Below are 26,009 nucleotides of genomic sequence, written 5' to 3' on the forward strand. Positions count from 1 at the left end.
AGTTCACAGGAAAATGTACTCCAGAGTTCTCGTGTACATATAGTTAACCTAGATACTTACTAAGGAAGTTAAACAAAAGAATCAGATCTTGTGTTACTGGGTCATACACTGTGGGAGTTGGAAGATTTCAAACACAGGTTAAGTTAAAATGGATTTTGACAAATTACCCTTTATATTACCTAGAGCTCCTGCAATGTAGAGAGAAGGATGCAGGTTATTTATGTTATTCACCATTAGTTTTGAATTACATGATTGTTTGTATAAAACAACTGGAGATAACTAAAAACACTCTCCCATGTGACTTTACAGAGTATCTAATCATAGAAGACTGAAGCAGCTTAGGCATATTACAACCTTCACTGGCCTAAGCATAGGCTGCATACTGACTCTAAAACCTATACTGTAAATCAGTGTAAGTCTCATGTGACTTACTTTCTATTTCTAGCGAAGAAGTTAAATTAGAATAAGCTGAACACAGCATGAAGTTAAACTGTAAAAAAGCATTCAGAACTTCGATCATTCAAGTCACATAAAACAAGGAACAAAAGATATTCTGGTTTTGGTTTGTTTTTTGTTTTTGTTTTTCAAAAAAATAGTCCCAGCCCATTCTACAGAAATTAAAGATATTTTTTTAAAAAAAAAGCAGATAAGCTATTTTAGCAGGGCATATGAAGTGTATAAGAGTTACTGAGAGCCTCAAGCCTTTTACCAGAATATATATTTAAGTTTCCTTCATCAAGAGACAGGAGGTTCTGGCAGAGAAAGAAAGTCTTTATCTTAGCATACGATATGAAACACTACCTCAAGAGATAAAAGAGCTTGGCAAAGAGATTATTATCAGTTGTTTTAGTAACAATATGGTAAACTGCTCAGAAGAAGATTGAACAAAATGTTTCTGCTCCCTTGATCTGCATCAGGTTGAATGTGATCTGTTTATTACCAACATAATTTTCTACCTTGGAGACTGACTTTACAAGTCATTATAAAACAGCTCTTTAAGGATGAAAAAGGCAAATCTCTGAGTTGTTTTGAAGCTTTCTACAGACACATTTTTAAAGACAACTGTTTGAACACGAGTAGCATATGTCTATGCTTTAGTTGATGCCAAATTATGTGCACAATGAAGTAGTAATCTTTAGAAGTTGTCTCGTTGTTGGTTTGCTTTTTAAAATTCTATCTGTTCCATAAGCTTCTGAATAACTACCTTTGTTTTTTCTCATACATCAAAGAATGTTCTGCAAAGTTGGATTTGTCTCCCCACTGCTACAGGTAACAATTTTCACTCAGCCTACATTATTCAGGACAGGAGTTGTTTTTTTCTTCTGAAATACACTGCCTGCACTCAGTGATTACATACAAGCAAGTCAGGCAGACAACATGCAGATGACATATTCAGTCCTGTGGCCTGAATCACCTATAAGGCCTCCTAAGAGATTTTTAGAAATATTCCCTGTTTTAATGGAATTCCCTCAGGGAATGAAGACTGAGTCCTTACCATAATTTATGTGCTAAGACACCTGCAAAATAGATAAACTACCCACAGGTCGTTTCTAGTGAATAATCTGAAGATGTACAACATATAGAAAACAATTCAGCAATACCTTCACTGAAATACTGAGCAAAACAAAATAGTTTGTCTGAAAAACCAAGACTGTTCTAAAAATCTACGTGAAGCTGAACTGATGGTACACTTCAGCTCCCCCTCCCTACCTATTAAAATGGGTGAAAGCCAGAATTCACAAGAGCTCACACTCTCAAACTCCTGGAGAGGAGCGTACTCCTGAGAGCAGTGCAGATACAGTGCTGAAGGACTTGGAACCAAAAGGACTTTTCTTAGTTCAAAGTACCTTCTACTAAATAAGATCTTTCTTTGAATAACAGTCAAAAATCAGCTAGAATTTTATCTAAAATTATTTAACCTGTGGAAACAGGTTAATGGTTTAACGATTTGAGGGAAAAATACTAACTTCAGATGAGCTCCATGCAAATTTTAGAGTGACATAAACATGAAGTTCTGCCAGATCAGTATATTTCCCAAGTTCAGTTTATCATATTTTAGGTTATGTGTTTGCTAGGAAGTAGTACAGGCCATTAGAAGCTGATTTGGAGAGTGATTATGGTACAAGCCACAAAAAGCAGGAACAATTAGCAGTCTCAATCCAGAAGTGTGATGCAAATTTGTGTAGGTGCACCCTTGTGATCTTCCTGTCCTTGCTGGGGATGGAAAGCACAGAATGCTATTGCTTGGTTTGTCACAATTTCAGTATTTAGCCTATATTTACATTTAAGAACTTGCTTTGTTTTTCTGTTGTTACACGGCTGTACACTCCATGAGCTTTCACCTCAACTAACACTTAAGCAATACAAACACGCAGATCCACAGAGCCAGCCAACAGCCCACTCAAACAGTTCCATGATTAAGTCTTTTTAAAAATAGTATGAACTGATCTAATAGGTTAAGAATTAATCAGTAAACCTCCATCTGCTTTAAATCCTTACTGTACCATCTCAATGGCAACATCACAGGGCTCAGAGCAGCTGTGTTAGAAGCTGTCAGCAATTAAAATGAAAGGACTCTCTTCTCAGTTATGTACAGTCTAAACCTCTTTCATCAGGAAAGAGTTTTACAGCCTAATAAATTGTTCAGATCAAGTTGAAACACTTCAAAAGATACCAAGTGATTGATCTTTGGTACTTGTGACTTTAGGTACCCATATGCAGGAGAGTACCCTCTCAGACAGCTGTTTGATGAAACCAGCCTGTTCCGTGTTTTGAAGGCTCTCCCTTGTGCACACACGCACAGGCTTGTGCCAAATGGATATCTACTTACCAAACTGATGTCCAGCCCTCTGAGATCCACAAGCGAGAGGGAATGGCTATTTATGACCCCTAAGGTTCCAGTTTAGTTCACACACTGACATAGCACATTAACAATTTCAGACTTCCCATAAAAGATGTTTCTACCTTTTCATGACACACAATGTTTGACATTTTCACGGTCAGAGAGAAATACACGGGTTCAGCTCAATCCTCCACACAAGAGACTCAAACTTCATAACTCACAAAATTTGAGAGGATTTACTTATCATTATATTGACTTTTTAACTCTAAAACTCACCAAGCAGAGAAATCACATTTCAGAACTCACTCTTTCCTCCACCAAGCGCCTAGCTTTAAGAGTCTATTTTTTTCTCTGGCCCTGTGACGTTTGTACTTGCTGCAGCACTTCATCACAGCTCGCACATGGGCAAGAGTACCCCAAACACCTTGATTTATGGCCTGGTGGACAAGTAACTTAGTGTCTAGAGGATGAAGGTTTTAGTTTCTTTAGGAAAGGGATTATGTAGGGTAAGAAAGGGATTTAATCTGGGCTCTCATTTTTTGGGCCAATATATGCAGAGCAGGGAGCAGGACCTTGTGCCCCTCTTGGGGTCATACTTCAAGGGGAATGGACACTTCACCTTCTCTCCCCATGCACAATCAAGCTTGAGATCACAATTGGAGAGGGTTGCTACAATCCAGGTGCAGAGATTTCAGACCTACCATTGCCTGTTTCCCAGTGGTTGCTTCTAAGTAGCTCATTACTCAGCCTAAAGGGCTTTTCAGCCCAAGTTAGCCTTCTGAAAAGCAGAGTATAGAAAAGCAGCTGCTGAACTCAAAGCCACGAATTGGACTTTTGGGGCTGGATGTCTGTTTGTTTTCCTTAAATGGATCTGGATCTGAGATGCAACCCACATTCTCCAGGGAGAGAAAGAAGGAAGTGTGACAGTAGGGTTCTTGCCCACTGTTATGCTTGAGTGACCTCCTTCCACTCAAAAGAGGCTTAGAGAGCTAATGCACAGTTATCAAAAAGCTGAACCATCACTATCAAAAGAGTAAGAGTTATTTACGCTGATATTCAGCATACTCAGGAGCTGAAGCACCCATTAGCACTCAGAAAATGGACAAATTAGTTTGTACCTACATAGGCTAAAAATGTTACCATTTAAATACTACCATCTAATGTTTCGGATTTTTTCCCCCCATTCTTGTTCCTAGGGCTGACATTGTCCCCCGCTTTTCCTTACTGTGGGATTGTCAATTTATCCATAGAGGTCCAGTGCTGTCCTCTCTCAACAAGACACCTCCAATGCCTGTTTAGTCAGGGACTTAGCATGTGAGCCCAATGCTTTCATTTAGCCCAACACCAGCTCAGACAAAGGCAACAGCATCTGGCTTCCAGTTCAGTCTCAACCTAGATGATAACTCTCAAACTTCTACCTTATTTTTCCTCCCACAAAGAATATTCAGTTTCCTTTTCTTCCAGCATCTTACTCTTTTTTAAATGTTTGTTGTCTTCATCCAGGAAGCAACGGAGTTTCTAAAGAACAGCAGAATTTGTAGGGCTGAGATATTTCATGGACCCCAGTCCACAGTGCATTAATTTTTCATAGTTTTCAGGTGAAACACCACAAATTTTCAAGTACCACATAATGTGAATGTCCCCAACAAATCAGACATTACAGGTTCACTTGCTGTTTGTGCTCCTGCACTCAGTGAAGTGACCTGATCTTCTTTGCCTAGTTGGACTAATAAATATGTCTTATGGCAAGTACTTTGTCTAAGCATGGACAGTTCTCTTCCAACTGCATTTGGGCTGTGAATTCTTGAGGACAGGGGATTTCTCTCTGTCAAGAACACACCGTTTAAAGCAGTTGAGAAGTGGCAGAAAGAGACAAACAGAATAAGGAATCTTGACCTTTTTCGGAACTTTTGAATGCCACAGTAAGCACAATTTCAGGATAAGTTTTCAGCAAAGCATGTAAATTACTGCTGGAAATTTTTTCCTCTCAAGTAAGATCAGCCAGGAATACTCCCACACCAGCCAACCTCCATTCGAAGTCACATTTGGAGCATCTCAGTTCCCTAGTGAAAGCAAGCTTTTTGCACTTAGTTTAGTGGCTGTCTAATTCAGCAGGTCACTGCCACCTTCCATCCAGAATATTCACCTTTTCTTCCACTCCACCAGTTATAACACTCCCACTGAAATCTGAAGAAAAACCAACCCTGGAGCAATCCATTAAAAAAAAAATGAATAAGATTCTGAAGATGGAGAAGCAAGCTGGTAACGTGCTTCTGTAATAATTTAGGAGATTTTTTAAAAAACATTTTAGAAATCTAAACATTCCTATGATCTGTTCCTCCTCACTGACAGAACTATGCTGTTCTCTTCCCAGTTTCCACTTAGCATGCCATGCAATCTTTTCAGATCTGCAACGCTGTGTTTGTTCTGCAGATGGCACATGCATGCAATTCTCAAATGCCTGCATGCATAGTCTCAGATCCCCTGCAGTAGAAACCACTCGTGATGCAGTTTTTATTATTTTGTCCACACTCACGCTCCCATTTGCTGTGATTGCTACAGGTTCTTCTTAAATAATATATTCTGATATGGCTGCCCAATAAAGAAAAGGGGTGAAAAAAAACCCAGACAGGTCTAAAATACAGAAACAGCAATTGAAATCACTGTCAACACCCTTCTCTAAAATGTTACAGGAAGTCATATAAATAGTATTATAAGAAATAACCGTACAGTGCTCACATATTACCACAAAAGGAAAAGCAAGTATATTTAAGTTTCATGATTTAAGGGTGTGTACGTGCACGAGGACGAGAGGAAAACAGCAGCAGACAGAGTTCATTACTGAACAGCGGGACTGACTGGACGTTTGAGGGAAAGGAAGGCCAAGGGCCACCACGGGAGCCGTCTGAAAGCAGCGAAGGGGAAACGCCAGCAGATGGCACTCGGATCTGCATCACGGCCCCAGAGCTTGCAGGGTCCCTGAAATGCGGAGCGTTGCAAGCAGCTGTCAGCGGAGGGCAGAGAACCCAGCAAACTGACAGATTTGGGGGACTGGAAGACTTCATGGTGTCTGAGATGCTGTGCCACAGCTTACAAGGCAGCCGGGCCGCAGAAGACCAAGAGAAATGCAGGTGTCATCTAGACAGATGGTCCAGCTACAGTGATCTGCTCGCTGGCACACAACAAGGGTAGATACATTTTTCCATTGCAACTTAGGTATCTCTCACTCCCTGGCCACTTCCCACGTCACCCCATAACCTGCCTCAAAACCATGGGGGAAAATCAGGAGTCTAGCTTCATAACAGATTTTAAACCAGAGTATATCAGAGCAGGCTAAAGAAGGCAGCCCAATTACCTCTCAACAGCAGCCTGGAAAGAAGTCACAAGGCAGGGCAATACCAAACTTTGTTTCAAAAATTAAAGGGCTCCCTCCAGTCTAAACCTCGCATCCACAGAAGCCAGTGGTGGCCCACCGTGACAAAGACCTGTAACCACTGAGAGAGATGTGTACCCTTCTGAGCAAGAAGCTACCCTGTATGCATAAATCACTGTGTGCCGGTACTGTTAGTATTTGCCTAAACTTTGTTCCCTCCTTACTGCCTGTAGAGTTCACAAAATCAGTCAGGAAATATAAGGAAACAGACTGTCAAAACCAAGTTACTCAGTGCCTTATAGAAACAGTATGTATGTTTTAGAAGTAAACATAACCCCCACAATAACTAGCCATTAATCCTTAATAACACTTTTCTAAAAAAAAAAATAATATATATATATATATAAAAATCCATATCTCTGTTCCCTGGCAGGGAATATTAGAGCTCCTCACAGCTAGAAAGACTGAACGTTTCCTTTTCCAGTGCAGATGCTCTTGGCATTACTGGGCTGAATGAAGAACTTCTTTACAGCTGGATCAACAAGATCCACGAATATTCAGGCAGTAAGGAATTTGGGCAGATGTTCAAGAAGTGACAGGACCACGCAGCTGCAGAATCTAAGTCTCTCCCAGCTTTTTGTGCTGAAAACCCAACTATTCAGATTGCTTTGTGCTCTAATGTGAGCACATTAAAGACTATGGAACAAAACAAAACAAAAAACCCTGCTCGTTGATAAAAACCGTTATTTTAGCGTTTTTCCTCCTCACGCAGCCAGTTCCAATGCTGCTCCTCACAGAACTACACACGGTATTGCTCAGCAGCTGCTGCCTGACCTATCCCTTTGGGTGAGAACTTGTTTTTGCTCTGCTCTTCCCTTCCTGGTGAGTAATAACGTATGGGGACAGAGCTGATCAGGAGTTATTTTCTGAAAGGATCAGGTCACAGACAGCATTTGGGTTTTATGCCAAAGCACCGATCAGAGCTGGGAAAGCAGGTACGACAGCTGCAGATCCAGGGACTGGTGTGGGAGGGAAGCAGAAGAGGAGGGGCATGAAGAAGCTGAGCTGCAGTGGCTCTGCCTCTGCTCCAAGCTTCCAGAGCAGCCTCATCCTCAGCCCTTCTGGCACAGACTTTTTCTCTGCCACATAAGCTTCTCCAGCACCAACTGCCAAACCTGTAGCTGCAACTCCTCAGCTGCCTTTTTTGCCAGTTCCTGGAATAATCTGCACCAGGATCAGACAGAGCTTGGAAGAATCATCTGGAGAAAATTGCTCACAAAAGACAAAGCACTGGAAACCCCAAGCATTCAGACTGGCCACCACTAACAAACGTAGACCTGCCCGATAGCAGTCAGGGCTACAGCAACTGCTCCCTGCCTTCCAAGCAGCCTGTCTCCATGGAAGAGCAGGAAGACAACTTTGTGTTTTCCTTTGGAGCCAACACCAGCAAGTGCAGCCTTGAGACTAACCAAACAGCCCCAACATGCTGGTCAGGAGCAACCAGGGGTGGCCCAGAGGTGGTGATTGTACCGGTGCTTTTTGGGTTGATTTTCTTCCTGGGAATGGTGGGAAACACATTGGTGTTGGTTGTTTTGGGGCGTCTCCGATCTGGGGGACGCCCATCACGCAGCACTACCAACATCTTCATCCTGAACTTGAGCATTGCAGACTTCTCCTTTCTGCTTTTCTGTGTCCCCTTCCAGGCCACCATCTACTCCCTGCCAGAATGGATCTTTGGCGCCTTCTTTTGCAAGTGGGTTCATTACTTGGCCATGGCAACAATGCTGGTCAGCATCTTTACTCTGGTGGCTATGTCTGTGGACAGATACATTGCTGTGGTCCACGCCAAGCGTTCACTCTGCATCCGCAGCAAGCGTAACGCTGCCCTTGGTGTGGGTGTCATTTGGCTGCTGTCTCTACTCATTGCCATCCCTGTGGCCCAGCACCAGGCCCTCATGAGTGGACATCATCAAGCACCCAACAGCTCCTTCTGCTGGGAGTACTGGGCAAACGGTTCAACAGCCAAGCAGATATACAAGATTACCATCCTGCTGGTGGGATACCTCCTGCCCCTGGTGCTCATCACCTGCTGCTATGCCAAGGTGGGTGAAAGGGATGTGAGTAATTTTTAAACGGAGGGAAAGATCACTCCCAGACTCTTGGTGGCTTGGATGTGTACACTCAAGCTACCCAGCCAACAAATAATAAATTCAGTCCTTTCCATATTCTCTCCTGGTATAGAATACTTCTCTGAGGCAGGGGGAGGGAAGGAAAACAGAGAATGAAATTACATCAGCTCACAGAAAGGATTATAACAGTTAAGTTGACACCCAGCCTGACAAGTAAAACTCCTAAAGATTCTTGCTGGTTTTCCTATGTTTCAGTTTGTTCTTTTTTGATAACAAATATTTGTTCCTGGTAAGAGGATAAACCCATGGAGGGAGAAACTATGCAGAGAGTGTACAGGAACAGTATTAGATAAAGACATCACCCCAATTTCTTTCTTTTCTTTCTCTCTCTCTTTTCTTATTTTTTTTCCTCCTTTGGACACAAAACTCAGACACTGTGTGTTGTGAAGATTTCCAGAAAGAGATGTTAGAATCAGTTTTAGTCAGCAATAAACCTCTTCATTTCTTCTTGTGGATTGCTATCAGTCGAATTTTTGGTTTCTCCCTACTAATCTTTAGCAAGTTTAAGACTGATAGTAAGTCGATGAGTTGGGCTAGCATGCAGAATAAGTTTTCTGTGAATTTTTAGTTAATACCCTATTGTGGTGTGCCATGGGACTGCTAGGGACTGGACTTCCTTGTCACTAGTCAGTTGCAGGTCTACCCTCCTGGAAAAAAAACAGTTTTCCTGGAATTTAAGTTCATGTCTGTTTAATCAAAAAATACATTACTTTCAATTCTCATCTATTCTGCTATAATCAATGCTAAAGACAGGACAAGGCACTTAGATTTAAGCTTAAAAAAATCTCTAAACGTCAGGCTTTGCTTGTCATGAGGGAAAAGCCACTAGAATTCTTATCTCCTGACACTGTAGCTCCAGTAGTTTGTTCCCTCGCTGCCCTAGGTAAGCAGCAACTGGAATATAAGCTGCATTTAAGAGGCATACTTTTGTTCATAATTGATTCAGAAAATTTAGTCTGTTAGCTCCAAAGGCTGAAGTAGAAATATTACCACATTACTGCCATGCCATAATCAGATTTCAAAAGCTCAATCTAGAAGTTGTTAATTGAGAATTTCCCTACAGTGCTCTAACATTTCTTATGACTCTCCCTCTGAAAGGAGAAGTCACTCTGCCTGCCCCATTTGTTAGTGCTGCATTCAGGAGCGGCAGGACAGTCACACCAGGCTACGGTACTGGCAGCCTGCTCTCTGCCTGTGTATAGAACCAGCATAGAGGATAAATATAGATAATCTGAAGCACAATCTAAAAATCAAAATCCATGGAAGATTTTGACTCCTCCATGACTCCAAGGCTGCTGTGGATTTCAGCGCTGTGCCAGCTAAGCTGTTAATAACATGCTGAACTACATCTTTTGTAAATACAGCTGTTCTAATGCTTTTTCCAAACAATGTTTCTTGAAGGATAAAGAAGTGTGGAGGGCTTAGAATTAGAAGTCTCAAAGCATCAAATTCAACTTCGGTTGAAGTCATGCTAAAACAATTATTTTAATTTTTGGTGCTTGTATGAAAAGTTCAAATGCTAATATACACATATCAATTTCCCATTCAATATATTGCTCCTTTCTCCCCCCAAAGGTTTTATATCATCTCCATACGAAAGTAAAGAACGTTTCCAAGAAGTCAGAGAGATCAAAAAGGAAGGTAAATAACTTTGGTTTAATCTGTACACTGACTATAATAATAGATGTGTCAGGTTTCCAAAATAACTAACAGCCTTTTCAAGCTCCACCCATGTACTGAAGTGTTGTTCATGTACCAGTCTTTCAGTTCAGGTTCAGAATTCATGTTGACAGCTTGTTATATCTTTATAAACACAGTACATAATGATGCCATTATTGAAATGCTATACTGATCTTTATATACATGCCTGCTGGACTGCCTTTTGATTTATTGTGCTATAATAGAACCTCACAAATACCATCTTTTTATATTGGCAGCCAGTAAGATACTCCAACTATAAAAATATCCAGGTGTTTTAAGTACACCTCAGCAAGCTGAAACAAAAATACCTGAAGAACTGAAACTGAAGTACTTCAGTTTTGCTGCAGTTTGCATTTAAGATCTTTCTAAATGTTTGCATCTAAGTAAGTGGTAAATTCAGATCCTGGTTTGATCCCTTTGCAAGCCAAAGAACAGGGTTATTCCTGGCTCAAGCTGCATGAAAGAAGCCAAATTGCAAGTATTTAATGGGGAAAATGTTAAGGATAGAATCTTTTCTAAGATTCTTAGAGTGAATAAGCTGTAATTAATAGAAGTTTTCAGGTAGCAGAACTCACTGATTTCAGTGATGCAACACCAGATTTACCTGACGTGAAAGGGGAAAATGCTGTTTCAGTCAGAAATGTTACACTTGCTGAGAATGCATTGATAAGTGAAACCATAGGCTTTCTGGCTACTCAAAGACAGCAAGTAATGGAGTACTATCATTAGCTGCTGTCAGGTCACACTCTGTGCCAGTGGCACAGCAACAGTACAACCCAAAGGAGCGGCACATGTGTCCCCCAAGCAGATGTGACATCAGTGGAGATGATGAGGGAATGCTTTGACTTGCTCTCAGCCCATGCATTAGCCGGTTTCAGTGGCTGCCTGCAATATTACAGCAGCCTTACAAGATGTCATCATAATTCTGTGACAAAAATGAGGGTCATTACAGCAAACATGGCCATTTGATTGAAAAGGGTACAAGACACTGAAATTAAAGCTTTGATGTGACTCCAGCAAAAAAAGACAGACAGTGGTACCACAGCTGCAACAAGCTACAGATGTTTTGAAACCCAGGACCACTTCTGAGCATGACAAGTTGCGTCCAATGATTTATTCACTAGCATTACAGGACGCCTCTCTAAACCTAGACCATTCACAAGACGAGGAATTCAAGATACTAGATTTTCAGCATGCTGCAGCTATACCTCATAATAACCTGAAGTGGCACCTCTGTTGATTTCTCTTTCACCAGAGACTCACTATAATGGAGAAAAAAAAAATTACTGTTATATCCCTAAACATAACATAGCCATATGTTCCTTATCTCAGAAAGAAACCAGTCTTAGTATGTTAATGTTAGGTATGCAGGTAAGGTATCACAGAAAAACACACAGTTCCCATCAACATACGTGTCTTCATGATCAACCTATTCAGGAAAGAACAGAGGTACTTTAGGAGGTTAACTGTGCTTTTTAGCAGCTATGGTAGCACCTCAAACAAAACTCCAGGGGTTTTAATACAAAAATAATATCTTTCAGGTACATCCTCTACAATATTTTGCTAGCGTTTTAATGGTCTGGCCCGTGCTGCTTCTAGTTGATTTAGAGCTGTTACGGAGTCCTTTATGCCTATAAATCCTAACCAGATTTAACTATAGATTATATTTAGTTTCTACTGGTTCGTTACATTTACTAACATATGCTCAGTTTTATTGGTAGTACACTTTGGACTATCAATCCACAATTGGTCTTGCACCTACACTGCCTGTAAGGATAGAAGTCAACTGATATTTGCAATATTATCTCACAATACAAGATGAACATAAAAGTTATAATACACCACACACAATATTTCCTTGATGTGAGTTACTTTCCCTCTCCCCTTAGAAGTGTTTTTTGATCAAGTTTTCTTCACAGTTGCTAAGTTCACAAAGTAAGCGTAAAGCCTCACAAATACCACTTTGTTATTCTGCTTGTTCCTGAATCTTGTTGAGATTAATGTTATTAGTCCAGCTCATCTGATTTTGAGTGGATTCTGATAAACATTCTTTTAATCACCTTTTCTAAGGCAATAAATTATACAAGAATTAGCTGCTATGTATTGCCTGCTGCTGGACCACCACTAGACCTACATGGAACAGACTACGCTGAAGAATACCACACCTTATTTTGCCTACTGACTTTCTGATGAACAGTGATGCTGCCACACTTACACTATGAATTAAAATTTGAGAACCAAGAGTATAATTTCTGGGCAGACAGTGCAGACTACAAGCAGAAAGCTCAGGCAGAGTTCTGTGTGTTTAACAGCTACCATGAGAAAAGGCAACCAAGATGTGTTGACAATTCTGTTCACATAAAATACAGCAAATAAAGTGCTAAGAAGCGCTGTCATTTTTCAGAATAATTTCATTACTTCATTATTTTGAAAAGTTGCTTTAGGTCTCAAGATCACAAATAAATCCCTCAACAGTCTGGTTGGTTTAAATTCCCCTTCTGTCTTTCCTTACCTATATATGAATGGCCCAGTACCCATTTCTTTGTTATATTTGAAGAGAACGCTACCAACAGTTGAAAATTACTACTGTCATTTTGCCATAAAGCAGGAAGTTACAAAATAACATTTAAAAAATGAATGTCATAAATGAATCTGCATTATTTTCAGATTTGACCTGTAGAGTTAGATGAAAAAAACGCTCTACAGTTTCTTCAGCTTTGGGTTTCCTGATTAGATAAGACTGAGACAACCAATCTTAAAAAAAATACTTTGACTTGACCTGTTCAGACAAGTTAATGGTACAGCACTTTTTCCTCCCTCACCTTAAGTATTTTGCTGTCCATAATTCTGGAATGCCCAGTAGTAATTCTTGTTCCATTTGGCACAGTTAGGCCCAATTAAATAGGTGATCCTTTCAGATGAAAGAAAAATCAAATACATTCCTCTATACACAAACATTCTTTCACAGTTTGTGTCCTTCCAACACTTCTTGTGTAGAAACTGCTCATCTAGCCTTTCTACAGGTCAAACAGCATCTTTAGCATACCTATTTCAAGTATCTTTTGTTTCAACCACTTCTCTTACCACTTCATAAGAAGTCTTTCTTGGGTAGGTTGCAGACTCACTCAATTCCTGCATATGCTTTCAAAGTATACTTGAAACACATCGAGTGTCAATCATTTAAAGATCACCTTAAGAACACTTCACATTAAAGCCTAACAAGAAATTTGTATGTGTGTCAGTTCTGTTAAATTAGCTTCCTTCATATGTAGTTAATTGGTCTATTAGTGACAAGTAGTTTTGTTTGGTTGTAATTCATAAACTTCATCAGAGATTAAGTGAACAGCTTTTGCATATTTTGCTCAAAGATGTATGACAAATGAATCTTGCTCTACCTTTGAAAGTTTAATATAGCATGTACAGAATGTCTAGCTTGTTCTAAAATATGTGTGTGACTTCAGTGGCCAAATCCGAATTGCCTTGATCTATCAAAAGAAATTGTAACACAACAGCAAAGTCGTCCAATGTGAGGTGATAAAATTACCTAATTCACATCTATTAATTCACAGCGTGTATCTTGACCACACTGATACGGAAAACAAAGTGTCATACTGGTACAGAAGAGTACAGTCTGGAACTGTGACCACTCAGTTTCTACTTCATGCCTGTGATTTCAAGAAAGCAGGACACTTGAGTTAATTTTCCTCTGCCCACCCCTACAGGAAAGGGGTTTGGGTCTGGTCAATTTCATTTTTTTCCTGTTTGTTTTTTCTGTTTGTTTTGTTGGTTTTGGTGGTGTTTTTTTTAAAGATTAAGTAGTAAATTTTGCAAACAGCTATTTGTTCAGATCTCACTGAACATTCACCTGGGCTACAGGTCTCAAAAAAATCAAATTGCAGATTCAGAGTCCTTGTTGAGCAAGATTTTCCAGTGAATGACTGCCTGCATTACCACTGCAAACAGTTTGTTTTATCATTCAGAATTTGAAAAACTAAAATCTCTTCTGCTTTGTGCTAAATGCCCTCCCTGGGATAGAACACTTCAAGACAAAACATAGTTAAGAAACAAAGCAAACAAAAAACAAAGTGTCATAGAGCTTAGGGAAGGGACTTCTCATTGAGCAGCATTCCACATGCTGGCTAAAAACATGTTGCTATTATTCTCCATTATAGGCTGCTTCTAAAAAAGCCCAGTAATATTGGGTAAGATTTTTTAAAGTGTCATGACTCATTTCTGAACCTATAGCTTTCATTGATCTTGTTGGAGTCTTAGTATAATATCATTCTCTCCACCCCCAAATCCTGTAAACATTGATATAACAGGCAGAAGAAACATCACCCTAATACACAGCTCGAGCCACGGAACACAGAAACACATGCAGTAAGGATTACAGGGACAAATCCAAATTCAAGCCACCCAAAAGGTCATAGAGGAGCCAGTATTGTAGCTGCTATTAGTACATTCTGTGAATCTGGAAACAACACGTGAATCTCCAGAAGGCCAACATTTACAGAACAAGTGAAAGAAACTGCTAGATGCAGACCTAGGGTGATTTCTGAAGAGATGATGATAGCATGGCCAAATGAACAGTCTGTGTTGCATAAGTATATGCCTGACTTTCCTAGTTGCATTGCTGTAGTAAAAAAAGCAAAATAACACTGGATTTAAGTGACTCTGAGCATGTGAAGTGTATTACTGAAGACCAGATACCAGACACTTGGTACTGTAGCTCAGCCTCTCCCTTTAAAGATCATATTGTAATAGTAATCTGTATCAACACTTTTTTATTATTTAAAAAAAAATATGTTTCTTTTTTTAATAAATCAAACCTGCAGAAAAAAAGATTAATTATCTACAGTACTAGAAATCTATTATTCTAAGAACGCTCTTGTTCTTTACCACTTCCTTCTGCCTTTTTCTGGCACAGAATGGTTTTCCTGTGCCTGCCCTCACAGTGCTGTGCTCAGCCTTCCACACAGGCTTACCTGGTATGCACTGTCTGCACCCAGCCCAGGAGCACCAGCTACCCAGGGACCAAGTAGAGCTGCACACGCAGACAAGAGTGCCTACGGTCTGTTATTCGAGTATGAAACAATACCCAGTTAAAACAATCTTAAGTTTTTTAGCTATCTGCACAATTAAGAGGAGCTCTGACACATCACCTAAAAAAAGAGCGGCACTGCCACTCAGTTTCCCCTCAAGGGACCCTTGTCAAGCATCATGGTATATGAAGTATATATCTCTAAATAAGTCTTAAATGATAGGTTTCACTTCAGCAGGATTTGAAGACCCTGCTGTTGTCTCCCAGACAACATTGCCACAGATATACCTGGGGTCCCAGCGTGGATTTCATTCTGTGCATGACGTTTGCAAAGTCACCTTTCCCTTCTCTTCCGTTATTTGTGATCTTTATGCTATCATTGTCCCATTTGACAAAATATTGTACTGAAAGTTTGTGTTATTTGAAGACATGTAGGGACTAGGACAGCTAGGAGGGCCCTGTTTTCTAAGGCCAACCTACTGTAGGCAATGTTCAGATACATGATTGTAAAGTTAATTACAAACACATTTTGTTTGAGTGGGCCCAGTTTATAAGCAGCTTGGAAAGCTCTGACAGCCACTCCCTCGAAGTCAGTGCTCAAGCACTCACTGAAAAGAACAAGTTTGTATTTAACAGAATCCTACAGATGACATACAATCTTCCAGGCACATATATGACACAAAAAAAGGTTGCAATTTGTAATCTACAGTATGATTATGTACAAACTACAGCAGCTTTTTCAGTTTACACACACGTGAGATTTCGCAAAAATTTCCCTTGCACAAAGTTTCTTTTGCATCCTGACTTAATGTTCCACTATCAAAAGAGTTTGGCCTTTAATTCAGATCCCCACTTTGTTATTTTTTATATATGCTTGACATCTACATGTCCATGTTGGAAATGCTCAATTTAATATACTTTTTCCATTTATATGTAATGCTTGTGTATTAGATCAAGGAAGAAGTTTAGGATTTTTTGCAATCTTAGGCTGAAATTCTGCATGATGATCTAAGAATATGCTTACAGAAGAGATATGGCTGCCTGTTTCCCCATTTAATGCCATACTAGCTGCACAAGTTGCCATCCTTACAATTGAGATGGTGTGATACTGCAGGATTCCCCTTTGCAGTTTTGGATAATCATTTTGTTTTGGATAAACGTTTCTTGAGGCCAGCCAGCAAGATTACATGCTGAGAAATCCTATGCACCCCTCTATCATAAATAAATGTTTCAGTTCTGTTACTTTCTTTCCACATTATGCAGAGTACAGGGAGTCTATAATTTGGCTCAAAGGAAAGTTAACAATTCCCTGTCTGACAGCGCTGAAAAGTGTTTCATAACAGCCCAGCCCTAGGAACTCTGAACGTACATTTGCAGTAAATAAGATGATTTAACAATGGAAATTAATGCAACCCAAGGTCTACTCTGATCATGAAATGGCCCTGTGGTGTTTACTGGTCTCTGGAGCACACCAGGGTTCCTGAACACTTACTCAGTTCTGTTCTGCACATCTTTAAAGAACAAGTAACAAGACTTGCAAGCTGAACAATCTGAAATGCTTTTTCAAGTTTAAGAATGTTTGTGGGGATGAGCATTTCACAGCTATTTTGCAAGACCCTTTAAAAGGACAGTAGTTCTGGAATCTAGTTCAATTAACAGAGCAATTGAGCCATTTAAAGCTAACAAATTAGTACCATGCTTTTCTATTGTTTAGCTACAATAGAAAGGTGAAGCATGCTTACCTGGTGGAAAGAAGTGTCTCTTGTTCTCTATTCCTTTCCTAATAACTCCTAAAACTGTATTTGCCTTATTTTATTACTTATTTTAAATTTCCCCTCTTATAGCCACTACTTGAGAACAAAGCTGTTCAAAAAACTATCATAGGCCCAGGATCTTGCTCCTAAATGGTAATGGTCAGCTCAAAGCACAACTCTCTCTATGAAGCTGACTTTTCCTCGGCTCATATATTCACCACCTTACACTTACTTATATGCAAATTAGCTGTTCATCGCTCCCAGAGCTAAGTAAACACAAATACATACAGAATTGATTTGGGACCCGCCCTGGAGCACTGCATTTTGAAGGTCATACAACAGCTTGAGGTAAAACATACAGAACTCCTTCAAGACAGATGGTATTCCTGAATATCTTGGCCAAGAGAGGCAGACAAAAGTTGCACGGTAACTGCTTTCCTAGATGCTGAACTGTTTCTTTGGCTTCTGTTCACACAAATGGAAGGTTTTCATATAGGCTTAATACATGCGATGTCCAAGGCCTTGGCACTTGAACAGCTATAAGTACAACAAAGGAGCACATGTGATCCTGGGATCCATCCAGCAACAGAATATTAATCTGAAGTGAAACACTGCAAGTTGTTTTGCTAACAAAAGCCTAGGGTAGCAGGAATTGAGAGCATCATTACCAATTAGCGGATAATAAGAATATCGTAATGCTCAGAGGCATTTATGAATACAAAGTAAGTATTAAGGGCATCAGCAAAGGAGCTTAGTGACATAATCACAGAATGAGAGATGTGCAGATGAGCAGTTAAAACAGTGCAAGCAAGCTGCTGGTAAATGAAGAGTCCACCTCTTAGTGCACAGTGCAAGTTGCCAAAATGAACTGATAACTGAAAACCTGCTTCTTCATGACAGCCAGCTGCCATCTCTGATTGCAAGAAGGAAAATACAGAATAATAGAAAAAGAACATTTTCAGACCACTGAAAAGTACTATCACACTCAGGTATAAAAAGAAACCAATGGGCACTCAGAAGTGCTTCAGAAGTAATTAACAGATGTGCTTGTTCTGAAGCAGAGGAAGCTGCTATCCAACATTTAAGTTAGTTAAGGATAGGTACTGTGGGTTTTGAATCAGCTGTTTGAAACGTGGTGCATTTATTGCTGAGGTATAAGGACATTTCTAAAGATGAAATTGTGCTTTGGGACCTTTCTGTTAGAACTTCAGGGGTAGAAAGGAAAAGGATGTTTGCAAGTGCATTGGGGCAGTCAGATTTGTGATCAAAGGAGAGAAGAACCTGGCATCAGGAGAAAAGAAACTGTCAGTTCTCACTTTGCACACTGGCTTAAAGAGGGACTTTAAGCAAAGGGATGCTCTTGATTGATTTCTGTCTCCAGAAAACAGAGAATCCCAGATTCTAACGCCACAAAAATTGTTTTCCTCAGAAGCTGGCAAGCACTTCCATCAGTACACTAGTAGATTGCGCTAAGTCACACGTCCTTCCTGGGCACTGACAGAGTGTACCTGCAGTATCGAAAAGCAAAAGCTTGGGGTACTATGGGTCACTATATTTTTGCCAAGCCTTCACTACAGTAAAAGTATGACATATATAGCCAAGTCTGAAACTCTGTAGCTTACCCAAATCAAGTATGGGGCAATCAAAATGTGCACTGATTGTCTCTCAAACTTTAGGGAAGGGCAGATGCAAGTTAGAGGTGAGCCTAACAGGAAAAAATAACTTATCAATAAAAGACATCATTAGACAGGCTTTGTATTAGAAGCCAAGAGAAAATTCCTGGCCCACACACAAAGGCTGAGGAAGTCTGGTATGGTGTGAGGAAGCAGCATCAGCTAGAATAAGTCTGCCTTTGGAGTCACAGCAGAACATTATTGCTTGAAACTACATTTGGGGAATAAAGGTAAGGATGACCGAAAGTCCAAAACAAGTTCATTATACCCCCAGCCTCCCACAGAGCAGTAATAAAGGAAGGGTCAGTTATTATTTGCTGATGAGACAACGTGGAAGAACAGGCATAGGCTTCTTCATGCTTCTTCCATCAGAATCATGGAAGGGAAAAAAAAAAGAAAAAAAAAGAGAAAAAAAGCCTTCCACCATATTCAGAAAACAGAAGTTGCCTCACTAATGAAGTCCAGTTTTTCTGCAAGGTAGTGAAAATGTACTGTTTAATGAAAACCTCCTTGAATGTCCTTTCCCATTTCTGCGTGACTCAGGTGCACAGTACAAATGGATAGTCTGATCAGCTCTGAAAAAAAGATATGCAGCTAGCTGCATCAAACTATGACTAGATCAGGAAAGTGACAATCTCTCTACCATTGAAACACAGAGCAGACAAAGCAGTCTAATCCTAGGAATGTTTACGTTTATTAATCAAACACATCAGGTAGTTCTGCCAAAGATAGGCAAGCCCATGGAATACTTGAAGCATTTGACTCATTACTGGGGAATCTTTATTTTGCCCTTGACAAGTTGCCTGACAAGTTGAAGCAGCTTCATTAGACGTTTATCAAGGACAACAGCTCAAAACACAGTTAAATGCTAAAGACTTCATCTTCCTCCAGAATGAGGCATCTCCCCTAAAAAGCATTTTTAAACACACTTCCCATTGCTTTTTGAAGGACAGGGGAAGGCTAAAAGCAAGAAATAGCTTCCCCAGGGCTGAAAAAATTAATCAAAGGGAAAATAGACAAAGAAAAGCAGGAAAGCATAGATGAGAGTCAGATTACACCTATACTTGCTTGTTGTTTTGTGATTTTTATATTTTAGACAATCTGCATGGCAGAAACAACAAGAGCTTGAATAAGAGAGAAGTTTATCCATTCATTTGATGCAAAAAAATAATTTATTACTCTTTTAGTCAGAACCCATGCTGTTCATTCACTGTATAGCTTAAGCACACTTTGCACAACAAATAATGCACTGTTATTTTGTGAAGCTGCTTGAAAGACTTCTAGGAGTATTTAAAGAGAGTTAGATAATCCAGTAGCGACCATTGTACATGTCTATTACGGATCCACTGAACCCTCAGAGAAGAACCAGAAGGCTAGCTACCATTAAGCAGGCACAGCTAGACCAACAGTAACCCATTAACTGTGCAAATTATCACAGCCCACTGAACGAACAGTACACGAGCTATTTGGTTCAGTCCTCTGCAGCTGGTCACAGTCTCTATTAACATTAGTTTTAGCTACATAGTTGCCACATGAAAAGCCAAACATAATGTTTTGTTTCAGTTAACCTCTACCTTAACTAGACACTCCCTAACCTGAAAAAAGACACAAGTTCAGTTTCCAAAATGTGTTTCTTGAGTCATGAATTATGTATTACTGCTCAAGTATTGTCTCTTTTCACCTGTAAAATCCCAAATAGCCTCAGAAACAGCTTTGTGCTAATACCTAGCAACTGCAAATTCATTTTTTTAGTACTCAGCCCTTGTTAAATGCACAGCTTGTTGTTTCATAATAAAAGGAAAAAAGAGTCTAGATATATATCCTTTATTCAAAAGAGTATTTCAGCATAGTGCCCCCTAATTTAAGCAGAAGGATGCTGTGAAAGGTTGCTCTGGTAACAAGCCTAAGCTACATAATATTGCCAGAGGGTCAAAAAGCAGCACCATTATTACTGGTGAAAGCTAAGGATGAGACCTATTAATAATTTCTTTAGTACCCATCATACCACAGTAGATGAGCTAGACACCACAAGACTACACCTATGTCTTTCAGTTCCACCAACTTGTAATCATACCAGTATATTTTTAAGGGCATTTTAAGGATCCCAGTGTGGCCAGTTTGAGGATGTTTGAGAGCTGAGGTTGTTCACTCACATGGAAACATGCTTTGTCACCTCATATGTCAGACAGAATTCTAGCAGGCAAAACAAGGAAGCACCTGAAGTATGCCAGGTACAGGATGAACCTACCGGCTATTGCCTTTCAAAATTAATACAGACTTACTTGAGAAACCTATTTGACAAGAATCCTTTCTTTTTTTAACTTGTATTGTAGGTAACCATTTTCTCTTATCTGCACAGAAGTCTTGATCCAATGCAATAACATCTTCCTAAAGAGGTTAACAGATTTTACTGGCTTGTTAATGTAACTAAGAGAAATGAGGGTGCTACTTTTGGCTCACATCCAAACACATTTTTCACTTCAATAATCATCTGGTTTTATTGCAGGAGATCATTGCTGCAGACCGTATGTAAACACAGCAAAAAGGGTCCCTGTCCAACACAGAGAAAACTTCCCTTTATCATGCCACTGATTCTTCTGCAGTGTTAAACAAGTAGAAGAAAAAGCAGTTGATGTGTAAAGCACATTTTATCCTTCCCCCATATTACTACTGTCCTAACAAGCAGAATATACTGTAAACATTTCAGTGTGATTCACTCAGATATAGGTTCAGATTAAATATATGCTACAAACAATAATTAGAAATCTAGTGTGCTATCATGTTCTGCAGGTTTTAATACTGTTACTTAGGAAGGTCAGCATAATATGAAGGTCTTGATCCAGCTCCAATTGTCTAGATAAAGTAAGCACTAGCCAGATACTTAATAAAGAACTATATCTGAACACAGAAGTATAGCAGCTTCCTAGAGCTTCAAGCAGCTTTTGAAGTATTTTAACATTAAAATTTTAATTAAAAAAACAACCATAAAATTTACCATTAAAAAAAGAAAAAAGGTTTTAAAAGTTCTAAATAATCTTAAGAAACTTCAAGAGCATTATTGGACAGTTACTAAAGAGAAAAAGAAGAATCTGGAAGACAAATATATTTCCTGCGGTTTCACCCCATATCTCCAACCCCTCTGGATAAGCCAGGTTATAAACATAAGACTTCATAAGTATTTTAGCAGTGTCTCCCACTGTTTTGGTGTATGGGACTGTAATCAGTTGTTAACAATCCCAGATGTTATGCACCAAGATCTAATCACCTTGTGTTCTTTCTGCTATGAAGTAATGTCAAGCCGCTCTTCCCTGGAGCATGCTGTCATTTCTCCATGCTGTCATCATCTGCAGAACATGATCCTGGTATTTAGTCTGCAATACAGAAGCCTTCTGTTAGCCAGTAAATATTCATGAACACAGTAGCTCATTGGTACAGGAAGACAACAAAAGCCATTGATAAAGTAGGTTCTAGAAGAAAGAAACTTTATTAAGTGTTTGGAGATCCACTGACAAAGGGGAAGACTGCAGATACTCTGCTGTGAAGTACTTCTGTTGTGTCACTACTGTGTTTCAGGGCATCAGAGGATCCATCTAAGACTTAATTCCTTAGGAAACCTTGCTTCATTAGTTCTGGTACTCATTACTCCCTTATTCTCCTCATATTACATTTCCAACAAGGCCAAACATATGCCATAGAGGGGCAGACTTAGTAAAACATGCTGCAATTTCCATCTCACCCAAAGCACACAGCCACAGAGAGTACCAAGACAGGACCAAACAACCCATGAAAGGCCCTCCTAGTTTCATGGGGAATACAAGAAAATCTCCTTCCTGAGTCCAGCTCTACTCAGCCACCTGTGTCACCACTGACATACTGCCTGGGAGACATGCTTAATTTGGTAAGTCACACCAACTGCGCAGTGCTGCAGAAAGGTCAGTGAACACACAGAAGTTTTGCAGCAGCTGTTGTGTTTGTTGTTTTTTGGGGGGACTGAGAAAAACATTTCCCTTCTAAAAGATCATTCCAGTTAAGGTGTGAAATACATGTAAGCTTAAGTCTTTATAACTTCTATTTATACATTTTAGCATAACAGGTATAGTGATAGAGTGCTTTAAAACAAGGTATGAAATCCTGCAGGTCTTCTTCAGCAGACAAAACAACTAGATAAACCAGATATAGTCATTATAACCACTGATTAAATGAGGTTTCGTTCACTGGAAAATTATCCCTTTTCTAGGAAGGTAATTACACACTATTCATTTGAAATCATGGAGGGAATTATTGACAGAAGTGTTGACTTAGACTAGTAAGGCTGTAAACCTTAAGATGAAATGAATTCCAAGCTTCAATTTTCCTCCATTGCTTTTCTGCTACTTATACAACAATTCTCCTTAGGGGAAGGGTATCACCTGCATATTTGCAAATTTTTGTATTTATTAAAATGACGAAATACAAATGAGAAACACTAAATACTGAAGTTGAAAAGCATACATTTTGCTGAGAATAAGGTGAAGGGAGCAGAGGGAAGTCACCTGCTCTGCATCTGCTACAGTACCCCAAAATGGAGGGCTTAAATACGTAAAGAAATGTTCACCTTCCATTACCACTAGTATTCTTGAAAATGCCCGAAGTCAAGTGGAACAAGCCCTATAAAAACATTAGGAAAGGCTCTCAGGGTCCCCAGGTCATAACCACTGAGGCTTGCTAGGAGTGTGCTAGAAGTAGAAAGTGAGATAAAAGCAACACCCTCAGCCTTCTCGAGCTTGAAAAGCAAGGTCCTGCTCCTATAGGCCTTAGAGTCTTACAGAAAGGAAGCTGAAATAAATAGTTCACTTTAATAGAATAAAAGAATATTTACTGTAGCTTACAGAAAATAAAAGTAATTCTTCATTCTCTTCAAAGGCTTCCAGGAAAATAATAATAATCTTTTAAAAATCCAAAAAATTTAACAAAGAGTGCTTTTGTTGTAACACATACACTTAACTATGCCAGGCTGAGGAGTTTTTGTTCAAGAGGAGAAAGACTTGTTCAATGAAGTTATTCCTTGGTATGCATCCTGCAGATCCCCTAAACATTAGCTCCACAGCAATATTTACATGGCAAGGAACTTGGCCTACCTCAGCCAGGAACTCCACTTATGGACAGCTTGGACTCGCAGCTCCAAAGAACAGGTGCCCCAGTTTTTGCCTTCAGCCCCTCTCCCCAAGCTACCATTTCCCCTCAACAAACGGAACAAAGCCCAAAGAAACAGTCTGCTAAAATTCACACCAAAACAACTCAAGCAGCTCCTACCACCTACCTTTGGTCAAGGACCAGCCTCTCCCTGCACCCTTCCCAACAAGCCACCCCCTACACACTACTCTGCCGTGTTCCTCAGCCCTGACAAGGCCCCACCTCAGCCCTCATTCCTCTTTCCCGGCTGCAGCTGTGGTAGCCCCACAGCTGCAGTCAACAGCTCACCTCATGTTAACCCTCACTTTGGATGGTGACCTCAAAAACCACTGTTTTCAGGAAAATTTTACCTCAGGTCAAACTGTGGGGCTTACCCAGCCTAACTGGAGAGCAAGCACTGAGGGGCGCACCTCTAACCCAGCTGGCACACACAGTGAGCCTCCCTCAGGTAATCATCGGGCTAGGAATATTTCTAACCAAAGAGCATCTGCATATTAAAAAAAAAAATCCTCTATGCATTGTTTTTCTTGGTTTTTCCTGTAAACGGGAAGCTACTAGAAAAATCTTTCTCCTCAGGTCAGCCTTTGTTACTCCTCTCAGTGGCGTGTTTCCTTGCAGCCAGTTTTTCCCCTGCAGTTATTTTTGATAGCCTTAATGTTCCTCACCCTCCAAATGCTAGGAAATATTACTTCCAGCCTTCCATGTAACATAATTAGCATTACTATTGCAGCCTCTGTATTGTTTGAGATTTTTACAGGCGCTATCTCCATTGCCTATAGTGTTATTTGCTTGAGCCAAAACCAGGCAACCCTTGTTTTCCAGGCAGGAGGGTTGTTTTTTGGCATCCTTTTTCATATTGTCATAATTTGCCCACCTGGCAGTGGTCAGTGTTGCCTGTGTGATGTTGCCTTCACTACTGACAAGAGGGGAGGCAAACTCGTATCACAGACTTGCTCGATCGCTGCGACCATTTGATATGTCATCTTGCCTTTTTCAGACGGTGCAGACGGTGCTTCTCGTGGTGGCTGTGTTCCTGCTCTCCTGGCTGCCACACCACATCATCACGATGTGGGCAGAGTTCGGGCAGTTTCCCCTGAACAACATCTCCTTCACCTTCCGCATCATCTCTCACTGCTTGGCCTACGGGAACTCTTGCATCAACCCCATCATTTACGCTTTCCTCTCAGAAAACTTCCGCAAGGCCTGCCGGCAAGTCTTCACCTGCAGGTTCTTCCTGTGGCCGGATACCACCGAGAAACTGGTCAGGATACGCATGGAGAACTTCTCTACCACGCACTCAACCACTAAAATGTAAATTGGACTCACAAATGCCTTTCTAGAGAAGGGGAAAGGGTGCTGTCTGGGGAGAACAGGTATACAAGTCCATTTTAGGGAGTTGCAGCCTGCAGCAATGTGGACTTTGTCAGATTACTAAGGTGGTAGGAGGCGTTTTTCCACCTGGCTGTTAGGACACTTGACATAGCTTCTCCTAGGGTACATTGCAAGGCACTGGGCTCTGTGCAACAGAAATATCTGAATGTCCTTGCGGTGCCCATAAGATAGAACTCGTATGCAGTTGCAGTTATGCCCATAAACTCTAAAATAAGTTACACAGAAGGTAGCATATGGACAGACAAGAACAGTTAATTATGTGTGTAGAGAGTCATTAGGAATGTGAACGATGAGCGATATGACATTTAGAGAGCACTGAAAAGCAGTTTGGGAGAAGTCAAACTAAAAAGTCTTTGAATATGTCTTTGTTTCTTAAACAAGTTGGACCATATGCAAGCTACATACATTTTTAGCTCATTCGCTGCAATAGGGTCTCTAAATCTCCTTGAAGGCTTTGCTATAGTATTTATGTATTGGGTAGTAAAACCTTTCATGTGAGACGTGCCATGTGGATGTCTGCATTTGGTGGCTCTGTATCAGTTTGAATGCCTGTGCGCTCAACATAATTACTGCTGTTAATCACTGCCTCCAGTAACTGTCTGTGAGCAACAGTAGGAAAGTGGTATTTCTCAATATATGCTTAAAAGAACTGTGGTTTTGTTTGAAGGTAATATTTACAAAAGGCTTTATTGGTAAATATGGTGTTCTCTGAGTATATCTATCCAAAGCTTTTTATTGGTCACTTTAGTATATAAATGCTAAAATTTTTCTGGCTGGTTTTTGGTGGAGTTTTTTTTGGGATAAACTGGTTTGATCAACAGCATCCAAGCAACAATCAGTTTAGAGCGTTTGTACTTAGTTCAAGGTTATTG

The 26,009-nt window shown here is 40.1% G+C and overlaps 1 protein-coding gene across 1 annotated transcript; it reads left to right on the plus strand.

The window, feature by feature from the left end:
- Window positions 1–7,073: 7,073 nt before the first annotated feature.
- On the plus strand, window positions 7,074–25,996 carry LOC121098156 (galanin receptor type 1-like). Its single transcript, XM_040615851.1, has 3 exons — window positions 7,074–8,317; window positions 9,980–10,045; window positions 24,743–25,996. The coding sequence occupies exons 1-3, from the start codon at window positions 7,613–7,615 to the stop codon at window positions 25,058–25,060; spliced, it is 1,089 nt and encodes a 362-aa protein (XP_040471785.1). The 5' UTR covers window positions 7,074–7,612; the 3' UTR covers window positions 25,061–25,996.
- Window positions 25,997–26,009: the final 13 nt, after the last annotated feature.

This window comes from Falco naumanni, chromosome 15 (assembly GCF_017639655.2).
Source record: "Falco naumanni isolate bFalNau1 chromosome 15, bFalNau1.pat, whole genome shotgun sequence".
Classification (NCBI taxonomy): domain Eukaryota; kingdom Metazoa; phylum Chordata; class Aves; order Falconiformes; family Falconidae; genus Falco; species Falco naumanni.

Excerpts from the sequence above, each read along its gene's own strand:
- LOC121098156 (XM_040615851.1), top strand. The coding sequence starts at position 7,613 with ATGGAAGAGCAGGAAGACAACTTTGTGTTTTCCTTTGGAGCCAACACC. Across the intron at positions 8,318-9,979 it reads TCACCTGCTGCTATGCCAAG|GTTTTATATCATCTCCATAC; the intron begins GTGGGTGAAAGG and ends CTCCCCCCAAAG. Across the intron at positions 10,046-24,742 it reads CAGAGAGATCAAAAAGGAAG|ACGGTGCAGACGGTGCTTCT; the intron begins GTAAATAACTTT and ends TGCCTTTTTCAG.